Genomic DNA, 22,486 nt, shown 5'->3' with positions numbered 1-22,486 from the left:
AAGGGAAGTGACTTGCCTACAGTCACATGACTATTTATTGGCCAACCTTGACCCTCGTCTCCCTGATTTCCCATTCTCATTTCAGCTTGTGATGCTTCCCAGACCTGCCAGTCTCACCAGGCCTGACTCACGGAAACAGTGGGGCACTGAGACCGGCCATACTTTGTGATATTTTTCCTCATCTGAAGTCAGTTGATTGGAGGAGAGTCTAGCTCAGTGGTGGAGTGCATGCTTAGCATGCACCACCTCCTGGGTTCAATCCCCAGTACCACCATTAATAGATAAATAATGTCAGTTTATCCTTCTAGAAACTTGGAGTCAGAACCCAACTCAAAACTCACGTTTGATCCTCTCATGAGCACAGGTGTCTTGCCTGCAGTATTCCTGAGAGAATTATTTGGCTTTTCCTTTTTTATTTTCTGTTATTGGGAGCCATCTTCTGGAAACATAAACATTTCACTGGAACTTTTTTGTTGTTCTGTTGAGCTAAAATTCACCTTCTCTTCAATGCTGTCCTTTAGTCTAGCTCTGCCATATAGAGTAATGACACATGCACAGAGTGACTCTGTTGTCATCCACAGGACAAGCCTTCAGAAGTTTTCAATCAGTTATTCCCAGTGTTCCCTTAGGCCTCTCTTCTCTTTTCTAACCTAAAAATCTGATTTTCTAAGCGGTGGCTTACAGGATATCATTGCCAGATCCCTTATGATGACCTTCAGATGTATTTCTTTCTGCAAATGAATATATTCTATTTATCTATTCATTCAACAAATAGTTAATGAGTACCTACTAAGTGGAAGAAGATAAAAGAAAAACTAGTAAGTAACAAGAAAATATAGAGTGTGGTACATAGTGATACAGGCTATGGAAAAAAATTAAGCAGAATTAAGGGGAGATGGAGAATATGTGTTTGGTTAGGAGGTCTGAGGCTTGGTAGAGGAATAACCTCACTGAAGGTGATGTTCGTGCAAACATATAAAGGAAATGAGAGAAGGGCTTGCAACTGTCTTGGGGCAAGGGGATTCCAACACAGAGAATAGCTCCCGAAGCAGGAGCGAGCCTGCCTGTTTGAAGAGCAGCAATATGGTGCTTGAGGCGCTAGGGGAGGGAAGGAGGGGGATCGCGATAGGAGGTGAGATCGGGAGGTTGTTAGCGGCTGAGCTGTGTCCTTACCTCCCCCACCCCCAGATTCATATATTGAAGTCTTAATGCCCAGTACCTCAGAATATGACTGTGTTTGGAGATAGGGGCTTTACAGAGGTCATTAAGTTAAAATGAGATCTTCAGAGTGGGTTCTAATCCAGTGTGACTGGTGTCCTTGTAAGAAGAGGTTAAGACACAGACACACACAGACGGGAGGCCATGTGAAGACACGGGAAAGACGACCGTGTACAAGCCCAGGAGAGAGACCTCAGAAGAATCCAACCCTGGGGACACTTTGATCTTGGACTTCTAGCCTCAAGAACTGTGAGAAAATACATCTCTGTTGTTTAAGCCACTCACACTGTGGTACCGTGTTATGGCAGCTCTAGCAGACTAACGCAGAGGTGAAAAGGACCAGACAGTGCAGGACCTTGAAAACCACCGTGAGTCCTTTGAGTGCCGTAGGAGCCAGTGCGGGGCTCCCAGCAGAGGAAGAGCGTGATTTGGTTCATGTTTCAAAGGGATCACTCTGGCTTCTGTATAGAAAGGAGTCCATAAGGAGGCCAGGAAAGAAGGAGGAAAGTCAGGCAGGAGACTATTGCAAAAATTTACATGAGAGTGGGAGGTGGTGAGACGAGAAAAGTTTTGGAATGTATTTTGAAGTTTGAGCCCAAATGACTTTCTCATGGATTGGATTTGTGATGTGAAAGAGAAAGGACTCAAGGATGACCCAAAGCTTTTGGCCATAGCAACTGGAAGAATGGAGTTAACATGCACGGAGGTAGGAAAGCCTGTAGCAGTGGCGAGTTCTAGAGGGGAGGACAGGTGTTAATGGGGAAAACAGATTTACAGTCATAGAAAACAAACTTATGGTTACTGGGCGGAAAGAAAGGGGAGAGGGGTAAATTGGGAGTTCAGAATTTACAGATGTTACTCTATATATAATAGATAAACAACAGGGTCGTACTGTATAGCACAGGGAACTCTATTCAATATCTTGTAATAACCTATAATGAAAAAGAATATGAAAAGGAATATCTATATGTATATGACAGAATCACTATGCTGTACACTGGAAACTAGCACACCACTGTGAGTGTACTTCAAACTAAAAAGAAACTTAAGGTGCCTACTCACCTTTGAGTTTGAAATACTGACTAACTTGTTGAACGTGCAAATTTAGAATTAAAAGTTGTGGTCAGGGTAAAGATACAGATGGTACTGAATGAGCTCATTTAGGATGTGATCCGGGCAAAAAGAGAAGACTTCGGATTGAGCCCTGGTGTGCTTGGAAATTTCAAGGTTGGTAAGATGAGCAGGAATTAGGAAAGCAAGCAGAGAAGGAAGAGGAGGGGAAGTCAGAGGAGGCTGGGAGAGTAGTTTCCAAAAAGCCAACTGAAGGAAGTGTCAGGAAAGTGTTTCATGAGGAGAGAGGGATTACTGGGGTACCAGCTGCAGGTACACCCAATGTGATAAGGACCTTACGGATCTGGTGATTGCTGGAGGAGGTCATTGAGAGGATGCGACTGCAGGTTGACCCGTAAGCTGGACCCGGGGAAATAGGGCTCCTTACCCGCTCCGTGTCTTTGGAGTGTACGTTCCACCCACTGTTCCCACAGCAGGAGCTGTTCCAAGGGCACAGCCTTGAGAGAGCAAGGTGCTGTTGAGACCATTTCGTCCGTGTATGTGACTGAACCCCGTCAAGCCCTATATATAACCTTTGAAGATTCTGGTGGGCAGGTGCAGAAACCTATTCATTTCTTGACCGAAGACAAGCCTCATGTAAGATCTCTTGCTTGTTAAATCTGCCCCCTGCCAATCCGGAGTGTTCTGTCTCTTTCTTTGGCCTCTCCCTGCCCTCCATGTGTGGGGGCTAGTTTCAGATTTCACTCAGGAAGCTCCCTAGGGTGCAGCCCAGTGGTGATGGAGAGGTCACTGGTGATGCTGACTTGAGCTGGTTTAGGGGATGGGGGAGACAGTATGACTGGCAGGAGTTTAAGAGACAGACGGAGAGAGGAATTTGAATCAGTAATTATAAAAATATTCTTCTGAGGCTTTTGGTTGTAAAAGGGGCAAAGAAACTGATAACTAAAGGGGAATACCAAGAAAGGGTTTTGTTTTTAATGGAAGATACTACAATGTATGATTTTGCTGAGGGGAATGATCCAGTAACAACGGAAAATTGACAGAACAACAGAGAGGGGCTGATCGCTGAAGCAGCATCCTGGAGTAGGTAAGAGGGAACGGCACATGGAATAAAGTGGAGGATCTGGTCTTAGGTGGGGTACCATCATCTAGGCCTGTTTTGCCCCGTACAGTAGCCATTAGCTACATGGCTATTTCCATTTAAATTAATTTAAAATTAAATAAAATTATACATGTAGTTCCTTAGTTGTGCTACCCTGAGAGCAAGTGCATGATAGCCACAGGTGGCTAGTGGCTGCGGTAGTTTACAGCCCCAACATAGAGCATTTTGATCAGAAAGTTCTGTTGGACAGCCTGAGCTGCAGTAATGAGGGAAGGTGGACGTATATATAGCTACATATGCAGGCAGGTGGGTGGGTGGGGTGGAGGGAGCTTTGTGCAAGGTCTGCATTAATGTCTTCTATTTTCTTGCTTAAACAGGAAGCAAAGTCAGAGAGAGGATGGAGGAGAAAGATGTTTCTCTAGCAGATAAAGATAGTGATGGACAAGGGGAAAATGGTAGAATTGCTGGGCAGCTTTAAGTCCACTCTAGATAGTCCTTGAGGAGACCAGCCAGCACACTGTGTTTTTCCCCGGCCATGTTTGCTAACACGGGTGCAGCGTTGGAGTAGGTGGAAGGCTGGATCTGGTTTAATGAGTGGTTATCAATCCCAGCTGCACGTTAGAATCACCTGAGTGAGCTATTAAAAAGTTCAGATGCCTTATCCCCACAGCAGATGATCTGACTGAACATTCTGAAAATAAGAACTGGGCACTGATCTGTTTAAAGCTCCCAAGGTGATTCTTGTGCACGGATGTGTTTGAGAACCACTGATTTAGAGCAAGAAGGTGAAGGAAATATGTGAAGAAGAGTTGAGGAATAGGGAATTTGGAGCCATGGGTTCCACAATGAAAGGGGTCAGGATTTGTGGAGGACAGAAGGTGGGATCAGGTTGAGGGTATTCAAGGCTGATGGGAGATGAGGGATGAGCTTATGGGGTGACTAAAATAAACCAGGTAAAAATCAAACAATAGGATTTGCCACTCTGGTCTGAATCAGTGCAGTCAGCAGAAATACCATGCAAACCACATAGATAATTTAAAACTTTTTTTTGTAGCCACATTTAGAAAAGAGAACTTAACTTCAGTAATACATGTTTGTTACTCACTATATGTACAATATTATTGTAACATGAATCACTATAAAATATACGAGTGAGATACATGGCATCCTTTTTAAAATACTTTGTCTTCAGATTTTGGTGTATATTTCATACTTCCAGTACATCTCAAGTCAGAGCAGACACATGTCAAGTACTCAGTAGCCACTTGTGGCTAGTGGCTACCCAGCAGAACTTGTGGGTCTGGGTGGGGTGATGAGGCTGTAAATTTTGGGTGATTTCTATGGGACATCCTTTTCATAATACAAACATACTATAATAAATACCATATTAAATATCTATTTGTACATATATATAGGTATATATAGCCCTTTTTTAACTCGACATTCCCCTCTCACTATCACAAAATCCTCAAAAGAGTTTTCTATATTCGCCTACTTATATTCCTCTCCTCCTAATCTCTCTTGAATTCACTTCCATCAACTCTGTCTTCACCATGCCCTGAAAGTCTTTGTCGGAGTCATCACTGTGATATCTGTATGGCTAAATCCCATCCTGGGTGGTGTTCCCAGGAACACTAAGAGCTCTGGAGGCCTTTTGACGGAGATTTGGAGGTCAGGGCATGGACTGTCCTCCTAGGGTGCGCAGGATCAATCACAGACTACAGTGGGGCCATTACTTCCCTGAGGCTGGCCACTGGATACCTTTTTATGTGCGCCAAGTTTGCATCAACTCTTTTAGTAAAGTTCTTTTGGTTCATAGAATGGTTTAAAAGATTCCAAGTTTTTTTTCCCCCCAAATTAACCTTTCATTTCAAGCCATGTCTTTCTCATTCTATATACTTTAATGATTATTTTTAGAAAACCCAAATTCAAAACCTTAGCATTATTTATTTAATAATTGATTACTTTATTTTAAGATTGTAATTTTGTGATTATATTATTGTCATTTGTATATCTAAGAATAGAATATAGGTAATTTAAAAATTATTTTGGTAAAATTGTTTTATTGTCTCTTCTATTGAGATAATTTTTTGGATGGATTTTATTTATTACCTTACATCTACAATTTAATTTGAGTTAAAATGCAGTCATCCCTCAGTATCCACAGGGGACTGGTTCCAGGAACATCCCTCCCCTCCAGGATACCAAAATCCTCAGATACTCAAGTCAGTTATTTCAAATAGCATAGTATTTGCATGTAACCTACAAGATTACTTTGAGTATCTGATACAATGTAAGTGCTATGTAAATAGTTGTAAATGCAATGTAAATACTTCTCAAATTCAAGTTTTGCATTTTGGAACTTTCTGGAACATTTTTTTTCCCCAAATATTTTCAGTCCTCCCTTAGTTTAATCCATGGACGTGGAACCCACGGATTCGGAGGGCACGACCGTACAAGCAACAAATAAAAATAACCTATTTCTGCTACTGTGTGATAAGACTTTCCACTGTGAACGTGAAGCTGGTGAAACTCTATGTCATTGCATTCTCCAGCTTTTCATACAGCTGGTACTTTGCAACGCTTACTGTCTGTGAAGCCCCAACACATGTAAGACTCCCCTGCAAACAGCAGAATATCAGACTATCAATAATCATCTTATTGACCTCTCACTCCCCACACTGGAGCCTCGATGTTACAGAATTTTTTTTAACAGATTTATAAAAATAATAAAGGCAATGGAAACCCCTGAGCCTGCTCCAAGTTGGAATAGCATTCCAAAGAGTTCCACACCGTAATAGGTTACATGATTGTAAAGCATTAGTGTTATTAGCTTGCCCAAACACTCATACCTGACCTTAAACTTCTGGTGCACTATGCATTTTATTTGGATGAAAAGTAAATGTGGAAGAGGTTCTCTGTGTTCCATCTATAAGTCACATGCTGAGACACTGATCTCTTACTGGCTGTTAGGTGATGCAGATGATTGTTTCTTAATACAGAGATAATTTAAAAATCTCACTTCATATACAGTATTCCTTGGGGTCACCTCAAAATTTGATATGCTTGCTTTGGGCAGCTTTATGTAAGTTTGTGAAGACAGAGCTACTAAGGACCCATCAGTTAGAAGGTTTTTATTAAAGATGTCCAACCAGGCATGACTATATCTAATTATGTTCTTATCTAACCCAGTATAGCTTGTCCATAAAAGTGTCACGAGACTCTTAGTCATATGTTCTGTTAAAGTCCAAAACTGCCAGGCCAGCCACGCTAATCTAATAGAGGTTAGTCTGGCATGCATTTCCCAGTGAATCTGTGCCAACTTCAGCTTCCAGAGATTCCTGCTTCTTTTCCTGTGGGTTCTCATGCCAATTTTTTAATAACCTGGCCTACACCCTTACCCTCATTTATGTGGAGGTGATCTTTTCTTATTTTCTGGTGTTGATGTTCCTGACTTTGGAGGAGAAAGTGAAGATAGAGATGGTAGTAAAGCTGGCTTTGACTTATTGGACTTGAACTTAGTATTCTAGGGTATTATAAGCAAGAAGGAGCCTGCATTTCATGGAGGATCAAATGACAAGAAACTGGACAGTCTACTTCCAAAACTACCAAAGAGGGACGGATGGAGGACAGCGTCTAGATAGAAGGGCACCAAGAAAAATGGAAAAGAAGCGAGAAAGAGTGTCCTCAGACATCCTCACGTGACAAAAACAAGGATGAAGATTAGGGAATAAACCACAAGTGATGCCATTGATATCTGGGTACCAATGCTCATAGTGTAGGACATAAGAAGTCTGCTACCTTAACACAGGGAAGTAAATATGGCTTTAGAGGTGTTGGTGTTGGTGGCATAGGACTGACAAATAGAATTAGGAACAAAAGCATGGGTTGTTTTCAAAAGGAACTGACCTGGGAGGATGCTGGCGCTTGCTCGGCTAGAACAAGATTTAAAAGCTCCGCCTTCAAGCAGACAGCTTGAGTGGTCCTAGACCCAGGAGAGCTGTGTCGTCGCGCAGGTCATTAGGGCAGGATTTTAAACAGTCTCGCATCCCTGTTCCCACACTGGAACGCCAGATCAGGTTGTTTGTCTTTATCAGACAGGCCATACTTTCCTTCCTTATTCTCTTATTCTGGTTTTATGCGTTTCTGTCCACCACGCTAGACCCTGAGGACACAAATTGGTGAATAGAGTACAGATCTTGTAAATCACACACATACCTTAAACCTGGGCCTGTCAATTCCCACATAGTGACAACGTGGCAATTAGCTAAGCTCAGTCCCATATCATCCTCTATAAAATGAAGTAATACAGCCTACTTCCTGGAGTTACGATGGGGCTTAGAGATGACATATGCGAAGCACTTGGCGCGTAATGGGCATGCAATAAATGCTAGTTTGGTATTGAAACTGTCCGTGTGGCTTGGACAAGGACTTTTTAATATGGTTCAGCTGGTTAGTATATACAACCGCAAAAAAGAAGATTTCACAATGTAAAAGCTGGCTAACACAGGCTGAGTAATAATGAGCTCTGACTGGGGCCTTGGAAGTTGGCTGGGTAGAAATGAGGTCCTCAGTCTGGGACATCTTCAGCAAATGCCTGAAATGAAATGAATCTCTTTAACATACTGAGAGAATTCTCATGGACCGCCTTTAGTCTGAGATGTTTCTCTCTCTCTCTCTCTCTCTTAATTGAGGTATAATTCACATACCATACAATTCGCCTCGAAATGTAACTCAGTGATTATTAGTATACTCACAGATACGTGCAGCCATCACCACAGTCCATTTTAGAACACTGCATCACCTCTAAAAGAAACCCCATATCCTTTACCTGTCACGCCTCCCATCCTGCCTCCCCTCCCCACAGCACTAAGCAGCTGCAGATCTACTTTCTACCTCTATAGATTTCCCTGTTCTGGACATTTCATATGAATGGAATCATATGACGTGTGATCTTTTGTAACTGGTTTCTTTCACTTAGCGTAATGTTTTCAAGGTTTATCTATGTGGTAGCATCTATCAGTCCTTTATGGCCAAATCATTCTCCATTGTATGTATCTATATATCTATATCTATATCTATATCTGTATCTGTATCTATATACACACACCACATTTTGTTTATCCACGTGTCAGTTGGTGGACGTTTGGGTTGTCTCCTGCCTTTTGGCCATTATGAATTCTGCTGCTGTTAACATTAACGTACAACTTTTTGTGTGAAGACTTACGTTTTTATTTCTCTCACGTATATACCCAGGGCTGGAATGGCTGGATTCCAGCCTTCTCTGGTACTCCTATCACTGGGAAGGTTAAGAGTTAGTGATTCTATCCTCATCTCCCTAAAACATTTCCTTGTGATAATCCTACATATTCTGCATTTTATTCACTTAATTAATAATCACTGAGCAATTACTGCAAATCAGGCAATGTTTTAGGCACTGGGCAACTTTTTGATGGGCTCTTTAAGTTCTAGATTCTTCAAGATCTAGATGGAACCTGGCAGTAGGGTAACGGCATTTATCGGCAGACGTAGTTGTAGACTGCCTTGTGCAGGAAAACAAAAATAGCAGCCGACCTGCATCTTCCTTGGTTATCTAAATAAACTATCATCGTTTCTTAGCTCTTCTTATAACCTCTTATACCTCCGCTTATCTGTACATCCATATCTGTATTCATTAATCTGCTCCTCCATTCACTCAGTACAAATTTATTAAGCACCTACACACTGTCAATCACTATACCAGACTTAGTGGATTTAAAGATAAGACAGGCACCTCTTGTTGCAGAGAAGGTACGTAAATAAGTTGTTATAATAATACAATATGGTATTGATGAGATGTTCCTAACCCATCTTGGGGTCCCTGAAGAAGGCTGTAAAACTGTACAGCGTGGATATAGAGACAGGCTAGGCTGAGGTGGGGAACTTTCCAGGAAGAGGGAACAGTGCAAGCTACAGAAATAAGAAATTATCATTGTGGTGTAGTAGTTCTGGGTCATAAAGTGCCTCTGAGATAAAGAATCTTCAAAGGGGAAATATAATTACTTAATATGTAGCCTGCCAGTGAGAAGTAATGAGAGAAAAATGATTGTGCAGTAATTTATAATAGCTCACTAAATAGCTGTGTGACATCAGATAAGCTGTTAACCTCTCTGTGCCTCATTTGTCATCAAATGTTGAGTGGGAAATAGATTTTGTGAGTATCTCCTTTCTAAAGTGACACATAAATTGCTAAAAAAAAAAAAAAAGTCCTAAAGAACTTTCTGATATTGTCCCCAATATAGCCAAGACTTGGACAGATAAAACTATATGAGATGAGGGAGATATGTCATAGGTGAGATTCCAGATTAAACCAATTGAAGTGAAAAACTCTGAAAAAAGGAAACATGAGTTTCAAATCTGGCTTGGTGCCCCAGGAGCGCTGACTGCCTAGAGAAGAAACTTCCCAACCCCAAATGCGAGTCTGCGCTTATCCTTTCCAGACTCCGCCCTCCATGACTCATGAGAAGGGCACTCCTTATATCTGACCTCACATCCTCTCCTAATGGTTGTTCTGGAACCCTTGGCGCATCTCTGCAGATGTGGATTGCAAGCCTTTGTAGCCATCCCATAGTCTTCACAGTACTCATTTCTTCCCAGATAAGGTGGTTGCTGTGTTCTCCTGTAAAATTTGGGTATTTCTAGGTCCTCAAAATCATATATATACCAGGCTCCATCAGGGCCTGCCTCACATTTTACTCTTAGATGTATAGTAGTAGCAGTCACTGGTTCCCCCTTCCTCTTTGAAAGCTACATGTCATTATCTTTGACCTTCATTTACTGCCTCTCGCTTAAGGCAGCCAGACAACAAGCAAATAGAAGAGAAAGAGCCTGACATTCCAAGTGCCGCAGCAGCCCTCTCAGCTGGGCACAAGCCAGCATCCGGAGCCTGTGCTGTCAGCCATTCCTCTGTCCTGATAAAGCAACAAGGAAGACTGGGCAGTAGTCCTGATGCCTGTACAGAACTGTCCCTCATCACGGGCTCAGTCATCAGTGTACGCAAACACAAGAGGGAAGGAGAAGGGGCTGCTTCTGACTCTTCCACTCACTGGGTCCACCTGAGAGCTAGTCTTGCTTCTTTAATAGTCAGTCCAGTGAAAGAAGAACAAGCAGTCTATGGCGTGGGAAAAAAATGAACAAGGAAAAGGGGGTGATGAATCCTGCAAGACGCTAAATGTAAGGGGCAGAGAAGGAAAGGATGGAGACACACTGTGATATCAGAGAACAGGCTTCAGTGAAGGGACTAGGGCCTATGTTCCCAAGTTGCTGTGGGATCGTACAGTCATGCCCTCTCCTGTTCAGTGCTCCTTGGGAAGGGCCCTGGCTAAAGCCGGCCCACTGCCCTTAATGAGGGGAGATCCTACCCTCGTGAAAGGAAAACCTCTGCCTGTGCTCGTAAATCTGCTCTGACTTACGTGGTACAGAAGCTTCCTAAATTACTGCCATTGGTGAATACACATTTGAAAGTCATTTGAATTTTTTTTTCTTTTATGAAATAAAACTTGGCATAAGCGACTTACACAGTGTCTATTGCTCATGGGATGCAATGTCCAGAACTGAATTCCTAGGGTAGGCTGCACTTGGATTTTAAGATTTTATTACAAGTACCACTTTAGCTTTTTTTTTTTTTTTTGGTCAAATTAAATATCAGAAAAAAATATCCTCTGGGAGGCTAGCATCCTGCCTGTCCCCTTCACCCTCCCCACCCCCAGCTACTTGGTGTGTGTTAGCTTTGAAAGGCCACAGCTGCCCCAGTTGCTAGAGAACTGACTTCCACAGATGGAGGCCATCTAACTGGAAGTTGCCTGGGGGAAACACCCCTCACCCCCAAGCAAGGGCAGCACACACCCGCTTGGCTGATAAAGAAATAGGAAAGTCTTGCTCCTTTGCCTTAAGTTGGGACAACATTTGTGGTGTCACTCTTGTTCCAAAACTCTCTGTGGGATCAGGCTGAGACCAGGCTTAGCGGAAATCACATCTTTGCTTTGCTTCGCCCCGTGCGCTGTCCTATTTCCTTCACTGACTTGCAGGTTTCTTCTGAAACACTCACTCCCTCAAAGAATCAGTGACATAAGGCTCCCTATCTCAGGCTCAGCCTCCTGTGAACTTAAACTAAGACTATATGTGAAAATGCTCATTAGTCCCAAAGGAGGGTAACTATTGAAAAATGTTAAAATAAAGGGATCTACACCATTTTCAGAAAAATCACATTTACAAAGCAATAAAGGATATCCATTTAAATATACAAGATATGCATTGATGTTTGGAAATTTTGACATATACTGACAGAGTAATGTGAAAATTGTGCACAGTTGTTGACATTCAAGTAATAGAAGCAGGGAAAGTCAAAGGTTAGCCATAGATGACTCCTGTCAAGAACCATGTGTATGTCCGTGAACCTGTATTTAATGGCCATGACCTTGTCAGCTACCTCCTGTTTGACATTTACAGAAAGATGTGTGATCATGAGAGGGATGAACTCATTAGCATTAAGAATCATGTAAAAACAGAATCTTTAACACATTTCTTTAAGCGTTGACTAAAAACAGTTGGTTTGGCATGGACAAAGATTACAAATGTTTCAAATTGGGTTCCCAAAGGGCAAGGAAATTGAAACAATCATATTTTGCCCCAATTGATCAGGGGGTGGAATGCCCATCTCCCCTGTTGTATTGTGTTTATGCGGCCAGTATGGCCAGAGGGGTTTACGTCAGTCCAGAAAAGCACAATACTGGGGAATGAGCAAGAAGGGAAATGCCAAATGCTGAGTCAGACACTGGACAAGAAGTTCTGTTCTGATTTTTCAAAAGAAAAAGACCATAGATTTGAGATTGAGAGGCTCATTCATTTATTGATTCAGCCAATATTTAGAGAGCACCTCTTCTGTGCTGGGGTTCTGTGCTTGTTGCTATGGTTACAGACAGGAAAAGGCAGAAATGAGCTCCCAAGCCAAGTTTGCTATATTGTAATCATCCCTGGACTGACTTCCATGCTTTTTGTAAATGATTTCTGGAGTTCATAGGCTCTCTCTACATTTGTGTGGTTTCCTAGGGTTTTCAAATATTTAACAGTGTCTAAGCTTTTCCCAATTGTCGTAAACTCTTCAGTTAATTCATATTCCAAAATTGATACAGGAGCAAATGGATATCCCCTCTCCCCAAACTCCAGCCCCGCAATTATGACATTTTAATGGGTGAATAGTCTTCATTAAATATTCTCTATCCTGACTGTTTTCTCTGAAAAAATGAAAATGCTACTTACGTTTCTGGGAGTCTTAATTTGGATGTTGGCCTCCAAGCGTAAAATTCCCCAAGATTTTTGGACCCAAGAACTACTATGTGTGAGAGATTGATCTATTTTGTGTTACGCATTAGAGTTTATTGTCTCATTTATTTATTCTGTTCTGTCCCTGACCCATCTGTATTTCAATAATCATAGCAACTAGTATTTGTAGATATCTTTTCATCACATCTGATTTGTAACTACTCTGAAGATTTTATTTTGATAAATTAAATATCTTAACAGTGTATGTAGTTTTGCTGAGTACAACAGTTAGGATTCTGAATACGTAACTAGAATGTAAACTTCTGAAGAGCAGGAGTTTGTTCTATTGTGCTAAATAGCTTGCTACATTTTGATGAATACTTTGACTAATTCAGGAGATGAACTGATGGGGATAAATTTCCTAAGTACTTTAAAGAAAATTATTTATGATGGTTCTTTCATCTGTTAATGGAAGAGTGTTATTTTTCTCTTAACGATTGTAAGATTTTTTCTTTTTTTGGTATCTAACTTTTTAAATAGAAAAATGTAAATGAAATCTGGACTTTTGGGAACCAAGTACTTTGAATCTTCATAAATGTCTTCCTTTTCATAAAACCACACTGTCTGAGAAGAACTCTCGCACGATTGTGTCTTAATTTACTGTGTAAACAGATTCTTTATGTAAGTTATCTTTATTGATGGAATCTGACTAGTGTGTTTGTGCTTGTGTCCACTGAATGCTTATAGAGACTCGGGATTTATGGGTTTGGGGACTTTTAAAAATCCATTTGAAGCAAGTGGATTTTCTATAGAAGAGTAGATACCTAGTTAAAAAGAAAAGCAATACTTTATCTGATGTTACAAAGAGCTCTTCATTTTTGACACTCAATCTCTGACAAAGTTAACTTATGAGGAATAAATTACATTACTTAGCAACCTTCTATTCATTTCACCACATTGTTAAAGCTTATATTCTGCAAATAATTCACAGAATGAAACAACGGGCATCAATTATATACATTAAGAAACATTAAAAATTCAAATGGTTATTACCTATTCAACTCAATGCCTAGATTGTTAGTTTATAAGAAAATGAATTTCTAAGTAAATTGTTAATTGAGAAGAGAAGCCTTAATAAATTTTAATTTTCTTTAGGAGTATCTTGAAATACTAAAGGTATGTCTTATAGAAATTCTATATTTTATAGATTCCATTTACTGTTTCTACAATAGATACATTTCTATTATGTTTATTGATTGATTGGTATCCTATAAATAGCTTAAATTTTTAACACAATTCATATATCTGGAATTTGTCCTCAGGTGTGCATATCAGAAAACAAACACAGGGATGGCTGAAACTGAGCAGGCTTTCATTACTCCCAATGAAAAATATATTTTCTTAGCAGGTGCAAAATTGCAATCATAAATTGAAACAACACCAAAATAACAAGTCTGCTGATAGTGGATAATTTCTGCACTATTTTATACAAAATTTTTTTGTATAAGTTTTTACAAATTTAAGACAAGATACTGACATTTGCTAACATGTTTGAGGCCCTATGAGAAGCAAACATTCCCCCTCAAAAAAACCACAATGAAAAAACTGTACTAGGTACTGTGAGAAAATGAAACAAATTAAAGCTGGTCACTTGCAATTTAATTAAGATAATGCCTTGAATGAAAATGAAGAAGACATAAGGCAAGTTTAAAGGAACATTAGAAATTGTCTTGCTTGGGACTCTAATTTTATAGGAGTGGAAACTGAGGCAGACTGAGGTTAAGTGTTTTATCCAAAGTCATGGTCAGATTGTGGCAGAGTCGGCTCCCATTTCTTTTCCAGTCCATTTTTCACTGCACGCCACTGTCTCCTGTGATAGGCGGACACATGCAAGATAATTGTAATTGCTTAAGAAAAATCAATTGGAAAAATGGTGAACTGTAATCACATATGGGCTGAAATAACAGTATTTGGGAGAGGAAACAGCATTCTGGAACATCCACCTCAGACTTGGCAAGCTGGAATGACAATCTGCGACTTGATTTTTACTGGTTATCAATCACTGGTATAACGAGGTAAATGCTGCCAGAGAAATTTAATTATTGTATCAATTATTGAATCAATTTTTTAAAAATTATGCATATGTTTAAATCTTACACAAAGCAAAGAGGTTGTGTTTTCTTCCATCATAAAATTCTCTCCTTCTTCCTTTTGATTTGATGTCAGACAGTCAAATCTGTATGGAAACAAGCCAGAGAGGGCAAGCCAAGTCTAAGAGAGCTCATTTTACAATACTGTGGTGCTAAATAGAACTATATTCTGATGAATGAGTTCCTCCACTTCTCCTTAGGTGTGGGTCGAGGGACAGATACTAGCTAAGTCACATTTAATATTTTTAATTTCTCCCCGTTTTCTGTATTATTTATATCATATAATAAGTTAATCCATTTTTATTTGTTTTAGTCAAAGCTTGGGATAGGGTTTAGAATAAGAACATCACTGAAGGTGTGGGGTCTCGTGTAGATTATACACATTTGTTTTATTTTATGGGAATTAAAATTCATGTATTTCTTACCCTCATAAATTTATACCAACTATAACAACTTGATAAGCTTAAAATTTTTTGAAACAATCATAAAATTATAGGAAGTTGAAAAAATAATACAAAGAATTTTTGACTCCTGCCAATCCATTTGAAAGCAAGTTGCCAACATGATGCCCCCTGACCCAAGAATACTTTAACAGACTTACAGTCTAAGACTCTCTACCCCTGAACCACAGTACAGCCATCAAAATCAGGCTTTAGAATCAGAGCTTAACTTTGGTGTCTTACTATCATGTAATCCTCAGTCCCATTTAAGTTTCACCAGTTGTTCCAGTTACGTCCTTTATAGCACAAAGATCCAGTTGAGAATGATGTGCTGCATTTAGCTGGCATGTCTCTTTAACTCTGTAGATTTGGCAAAGTCCTCAATCTTGAATTTCATGAACTTGACACTTTTGAAGCTTATGGGCGAGTTATTTCATGGAATGTTCTTCAATTCCAATTTTTCTAATTTTACCTTTCATTTAAATTCATGCATCTTTGGAAGGAATATCACAAAAGTGATGCTGCTTTCTTCTCACTGCATCCTGTGGTACAGGATTGTGACTTGTCCGATCACTGGTGATGTTCACTTTGATAACTAGGTTAAGGTGGTTATCTGCTAGGTTTCATCACAGCGAAGTTACTCTTTCTTCCTCTGTGAGTAGTAACTGTCCCATGGTGAGGTAATTTAAAACAATGCAAACATCTCGGGCCTCTTCAGACTTTCCCGTTATTTCTTTATTTGTTTATGTCTTTATGAACTCATGGTCAACTATTTCATTTTGTGGACTAAAATCCACTACTATCATTTTTTAATTTTGATGCTAAAATTATTGTTGTGGGAGCCACTTTGATTGTTCTTATATTCTTTTGATGTGTCTCCATTATTCCTTGGGCATTTCTTTACTTTCTGGCACTGCAACACATTCTAGGTTCATCTTACACTTTCTCTGTCCCATTCTAGAGTTGGTCATTTTTCTAAGGAGACCTGTTTCCTTTGTAGTGAGAGTAGTATTTAGAAGCCAAGATTTGGATACTGAGTGTGTTCATGGTTATTGGGGTGCCACTGCTTTCAGAGTGTCTCAGAGGGGAAAACTAAAATATATATAATATGCACACATACACACATATGTTTATTTCTTACTTTATCTATCTATCAATATATATATCAACATCCATGAGTTCATACCAACACTTTCAATTTCAATCCAACACCATTGAATTCTTTCTATTTTTTTCCATTTCAGTATTTGTATCTTCCTTCTCCAACAGTGAATGGCTCCATTTATACTGAATGTACATGTACTTATTTGATTGCTCCCCTGTATGTAACCAAGGTCCCATTTCCCCTGCTATTCCCTGCTCGCATGGAAGCTCTCATCATTCTGCTTGGCCTCTGACATCCTGTGCCAGGTCACGCATCTATGAGGATGCTCCTTCGCTCTTCTAGGCTGGCACTGTACTCTGGGTAAGCTTCCTACATGCATGACTTTCTTACTCACTTCAATTTCTGGCACCCTGAGCTGGGCTCTTCAGCTTCCCACGCCGCAATCCCTGCTGGCCTGTTGGTTGCTTTGCTGCACCCTATGCCCTACTTATTGAATTTATGATTAAATTGTTCAAGAAGGTAAGAAAAAGGGAAAACAACTCATTAGATTTTAAAATGAAAGGTCAAACTTCTAAAATATTTAAGCAACTCAGTGTATTATTAAAAGAGAATGATGGGGTGTATTTCTGAAAACTTGGGCTTTTTTTTTTTTTTCCCACTGTTAGTTTATAAAGAGTGCTGGATAAAGACAAAGTTTTGCTTGCAAAGTTAATTTCTGCACCATGGAGAAGAAAGCCTTGATCGATAGCTTAGAGGTGGTAAAGGTGAGTGACCAATATAATTTCCACCAAAGACAAAGCTTTAGGACTTATTTCCCTTCCTTCAGCAAAGTTCACTTAATCATACTTTTTTTTTCTTTGCAATGGTTACTTTTTCATTTCTTCATTACTGAGAAATGGTCCTGGATTTTGTGATTGCAAAGGACTTACTTTTCTGTACCATCAATGTTAATGCTTTTAAATAATATTTTCTTGAATGTAGTAAGTCATGTAAATCATTTTTTACTTCACTAGGTCACAGAGGACCAAACACATTTTATATGAGGGATGGGGAGCCACTCACATAAAATATAACTGCTAGTGAGCAAGACAAGAGCATAACAAAGTTAGCATCATCACACACAAGCAGGTCATAAGGTGACTGTGTGGAACCACAGGGGATATTGTCCGGGGCCCTAGTGTTAACACCTTACCATGTCATGTCCTTGATCAACGGCACTTCTTTTCTGAGAATCAGCACGTCTCTAAGATTTGCTGTAGTCGATCAGGCAAATGCAGGGCGCCATTAATGTGATAGAGCCCCGGAGCCCCCACAGAATTATTGCAGTCTATCATGTCAAGTTCTATTTTAGAGAGATTTTTTGACTTTATGGATCATTGATTGGATAAATCAAAATGGGTCCTTTAAAGCTCTCATGTTTTATCAGGTTGGTAGTCTTATCAGTATTGCATGCTCAATGAAACTGTCCCTCCTTGAGTCTGGACACCTAGGAAGTAACCAGTGTCTTTTCTTGATGAACTAATGAAGTTACTTGTTTCTGTCATTCATTCCATGAAGTAGAGACTTCACTTTTTGTCTTATTTTCTGAATATTATTGCTGAGAAATGCGCTTCCATTTCACTCTGTGGAATGCTTGAAGTGATTTTTGAGGCTTTCTTCCTGGAAGTCTTAATACTTAGGAGACAAATGGCTTATTATTGAACTTATTATGTAGCTGGAAGACCTACATTTGAATGCTGACAGTGCTGCTTATTAGCAACATGGTCTCAGTTTCCTTATTTGTAAAGCCAGGTATTATCATTATCTCACAACGTTTTTTCTAAGCCTCAATTAAAAAAATTCAAGTTAAAGTCATTTCAAGACTTGAAAGCACCATGCAAATGTAAGGCATTATTAGTATTTTGTAAAAAGTCATTACTTTAGAGGTGAAAAAAACAATTCATTAAGAAAAAATCCAAATGAAAGCAAAGTAATACATAAAATTACCTTGAGAACTGTTGAGAGAACTTTGGTTTTGGAAATGTAAATTTGTTTTCCGGTTTAATAAATGCAAACACACTTACTCTTTTAGTGTTTAACTAGTACGTTCTAAAAAAGTTTCAAAAATGTTTGTTTCAAAAAATCTTTGCCTTACTTTGAAAGCAAGTTTAATTTCAAGGACAATATACCTGTTCTTTCCCCAAATCATCTCTGGGCAATAAGTCGAAGAATCTATTAATGTAAGGGGAGGTGTTAGTCTTACTCAGAATGAATTGAACAGCTGATTCCTAGTCAGCTGGCACGTATTCTAAGACAGTGAAAATGAGGAACAGTGACTTAGAGACTCCAGGAGACGCAGTCAGATGGTAGCGTAAAATAAGCCAATCCTTGTAACTCTTTCAGCCAATATTAACTTACGAATGCATTAAAATTCTCCATCTTTGGAACTGTATTGGCTCCAGCAGACTGGAAGACATTTATCTCCCTGAACAAACCTGGGGTATTAGACAAAAGGAAGTATTTTGATTATCATTGTCATAAAGGAGACCATGAACTTAGAGTGTCCTGCTCATGATTTCCAGTTGTCATCAAGAAGACCAACTTAATTTGAGTCTCCCTGAAAGCAGAGCTTGAAGCTACTATGTGGGCACCCTAGTTTACTTGGGAGTTAATCCCAGGAGGCAGAAGGAGGGAGTGGGGGGTGAGACACCCAGTGGGTAAAGGGCGGGCTACTGAGCTGGCTACCTCACAGACAAGTCGTGCTCAATTCTATTGGAGCCCTTTTAGAATTCACCTTAGAGATGCTCCAGCGAGTACAGGGTGGCTGACTCAACTATCCATTGATTCCTGTCTCCCATTGGTTGGGGACCGCCCCAGAGGTGCTTTTGCATCACGCACTTCCAAGCTGTGCCTATGTGGAGGACTTGCGAGATGAGCTGCCTCAAGTGACTTCAGAGAAAGTCTCAAATCTGAGAGGGGCCAAGGCACATCCTGAAATGGGATGCTGGTCACTTGCACAGTATTGTTCTTCACTGCTGTGCTGAAATCTGGGGCACCAGGTGATGTGGCCAAGTGTGTCTGCTACAAGGAAGAGAAAACAGATAGTGTAAGAGAAGCCAATATCTAATTATTTATTACAAAGGTGAGATAACATCGTAATTGTAGGATCACAGGCTGCACGGAGTGGAAAATGAACATTAAAGTCATTTCTCTAGGATTCGTCAGAAGAGAGAATGCTGTGATTCTAATGATTAATGTTGAGTGTCTAAATTGATGTATTTCTGTAATGGCTGAAGTCTTACAAGCTCTTTTAGTTTGCAGGGAACACGTTTTCAGAAACACAGTGTCATATGTTCTGATCCTCAGTTAGTTAAGCAACGTCTGATCTGTGATTTGGTGTCCTGGGGGACCTACCCTCAGAAAGGGAGCGTCCTGTGCAAATGGACATTTTTCAGAGAAAGCTCCCAACACATGGAGTACCATACTGGAGTTCTGGTTTGAGAAAGCCTCTTGGGGGCTTATTATCGTGTTTTGAGCTCTTCTTATCCTGGAGAAAACCAAATAGTTGTGAACTGAAGGGTTATTAGGTTGTAAGCATTTCATTGAATCTGAGATTTTGCACAACCATCATCTAATCTCCATCCCTTATCTTACAGGGGTCATAGGAGTTTCATAATTTATTTGACATCCGTTTGTGAATGGGCAGACTGGGACTAGAACCTGTCCCTCTTGGAATTCAGGTCAGTATTCTGCCACAGCATCTTAGATAATACGCACTTGTCAATTTGCATAGTCAGTCTTTCACTTTTGTGCCACGCAGGGTCACTGTTTAAGTAAGCAGTGATACACTTCCTGACCTTTAGAATTTTAAATCTCTGGGCTTAGTGAAATTCCCCAGACACCTTTAAGAACCTGTGGAAAGGAAAATGAATGCAGGCTTTTGGAGTGTTTTGAATACCAAAAGCCCAAACTGCACATGTAAATGACAAGGGTTTAAAAAGAATACCTTAACAGCTGGCTGAATAAATCAACCAAACTTGAAATGTTCACTTGCCTGTGGAAGTTTTCTTCTTGGGAGTGAGAGAATCCTTGGGGAAAAGAGGGTAATAGGTAAGCACTTCCACCTCTCGCCACCTCGGGAATTGGAGTGAGCTGCGTAGTTATTCATGTGCACTAGAGATAACGTAACACAAAACTAAACTTTATAATCCAGGGAGGCTCATGGTGTGGAATTCAGACCGCTGGGATCTTCCCGTGTCTGGGCAGGCCTGGGGCTTTACTATCAAAGAAACTTCTGCAACGAAATAATGTACCAGCTTCTGAAGCTGGGATTTCATGAAGGCACTTCATGAATTTGGCTTATACTTTTGTTGCTAGGGAAATGAAATTTCCACTGTTTCCTCCTGTTTGGCACCAGCCCCCCCACCCCCCAGCCGATATCCCCCCTGTGGCTAGCCAAGGGCTAGCCCTGCTCTGTTTGGGAAGGAGGTGGAATCTCGTTTTCCGTTATACACCTACCATGACTCACTCAGGGTCCTTGGAATTGTCCTTCCAAAGCATCGCAAGTGAAGAACTAACCCAGACTCAGGGAAGGAGGGGTGATACCAACTCTACGGTGCTTGGATCACTGGGATCCAGATGTGGGCGTCCGTGGCAGCGGGTGATGCCTGGGGCGAAGGAGATCTGTCGCTCTATTCAGAGCAGCCACAAGCAGCCCTGAGGGTTCAGTCTGGCCTCCACTTGCAGGGGAGACGTCAACAGGGAACGTGCTCCTCGGACTCCGGGCTTCTGCCAGGGATGCCCTTTCCTGGCCGCAGGCTCTTGAGGGGAATGAATAATGAGAGACCCAGGCCAGAGGGACGACAGAAGCAGTGAATTGATGGGGGCTCTTTCCTGAAAAGGTTAACAGAAACTATAGGGTGTGATTTATTGAAACAGTCAGAGTGAAAATGCTTGTATATGGTACTCCTATGTTTTAATTACAATGGTTATTTTTATGATTAATGTTCATATCCATATTTACAGAATAAGAGCAACGTACACGGTCAGATTAGTGCTGGAACTCATGCTGGATAATAAGCTTTAAGAAAAACCCTTTCGTAATAGAAAATTTCAAACATATTCAAAGGGAGAGAGAGGAACAAAATGATCCCCATGTACCCATCCCTTCTCTCCAGCAATTATACAATTATCAGGGCGTGGCCAGTTTTATTTGACCTATACCCACTCTCCATCTTGTCCCGAATCGTGTTGAAGCAAATCCCAGATGTAATACTTCATCTCTGTTAGTAGTCTTGACAGTTTTTTTTTAAAAAGACTTAATGCTAATAAAACTACCATACCCAGAATTTAATAATTTGTTAGCATCACATAATGTCCAATCTGTATTCAAAATTTGCTGATTTCTGTATGTCAGTTTGTTTACGTAAAGACCCTTAGGAGACCTACACATGGCACGGGGCTGGTATGGCACTTAAGTCTCTTTTCATCTCCACTGGTTCCCAGTCTCTCTTTCTGTTCTTTTTCTGGCTTATTTTTATTGTTGTTGTTATTGTTATTAAAAAAAAAAACAGTTTGGTTTTAAGGCAAAACATTGTCATTTAAGCTTACACGTCAATGTTACTATGATTGGTTTATTTGTGTTAAAAAATGATTCAAGAAGACAATTTAGGTGATATAAACAAACTTTATTTTAAGCACGTCATGAAGCTGACAGTCTCCTTGTGGAGAACTGCTAAACGGAGCAGAAGGCAGGAAGCTTGTAGAGGACAAGGAGCAAAGAACAGGGAAGGGACAGAGAGAAAACACCTGGCTGGCTGGGGCCACATAGTCAGCCCTGTTTGGGGCGAGAAGGCCTGGAGTTGGCTTGGCATTTGAGGATAGAATGACTGGATGGTCCGTGTTTCTGGTCCAGTAAAGCATTTACAGGGGCACAGAAGTTCTCTGAGTTTCAGTTTGCTGATACGGCACCCGGGGCGGGAATGGTTCCGTCTTGAAACTTGACTTCGTCCCGAAGCCATCAATGCTGGTGCCCACCAGACCTGCTTTCCCGCCATCCCACGCTCCTGGAGGGCCGTGTTTGTTTCATTCTGTGGGTGTCCCTGGCTTATCAGTAGGCACT

General features: G+C 40.5%; 1 protein-coding gene across 35 annotated transcripts in view; it reads left to right on the top strand.

Annotated features, from left to right (window-relative positions):
• LOC105070277 (uncharacterized) overlaps window positions 1-22,486 on the top strand; it is a 246,329-nt gene that overhangs the window by 11,338 nt on the left and 212,505 nt on the right. For 29 of the 35 annotated variants that reach the window (XR_012505754.1, XM_074360982.1, XM_074360986.1 and 26 more), the window contains one exon: window positions 20,022-20,105. Coding sequence is in view for 30 of the 35 variants with exons in the window: in XM_074360982.1 (XP_074217083.1) it covers window positions 20,022-20,082 (61 nt within the window). In the remaining 5 variants the exon portion in view is untranslated. Of the gene's footprint in view, window positions 1-17,051; window positions 17,151-20,021; window positions 20,106-22,486 lie in introns of all 35 variants that reach the window. The other 6 variants (XM_074361104.1, XM_074361038.1, XM_074361033.1 and 3 more) reach the window with 1 other exon arrangement.

This window comes from Camelus bactrianus, chromosome 1 (genome assembly GCF_048773025.1).
Source record: "Camelus bactrianus isolate YW-2024 breed Bactrian camel chromosome 1, ASM4877302v1, whole genome shotgun sequence".
Taxonomy (NCBI): Eukaryota; Metazoa; Chordata; class Mammalia; order Artiodactyla; family Camelidae; genus Camelus; species Camelus bactrianus.
This window is presented reverse-complemented; position numbering and strand designations above follow the sequence as displayed.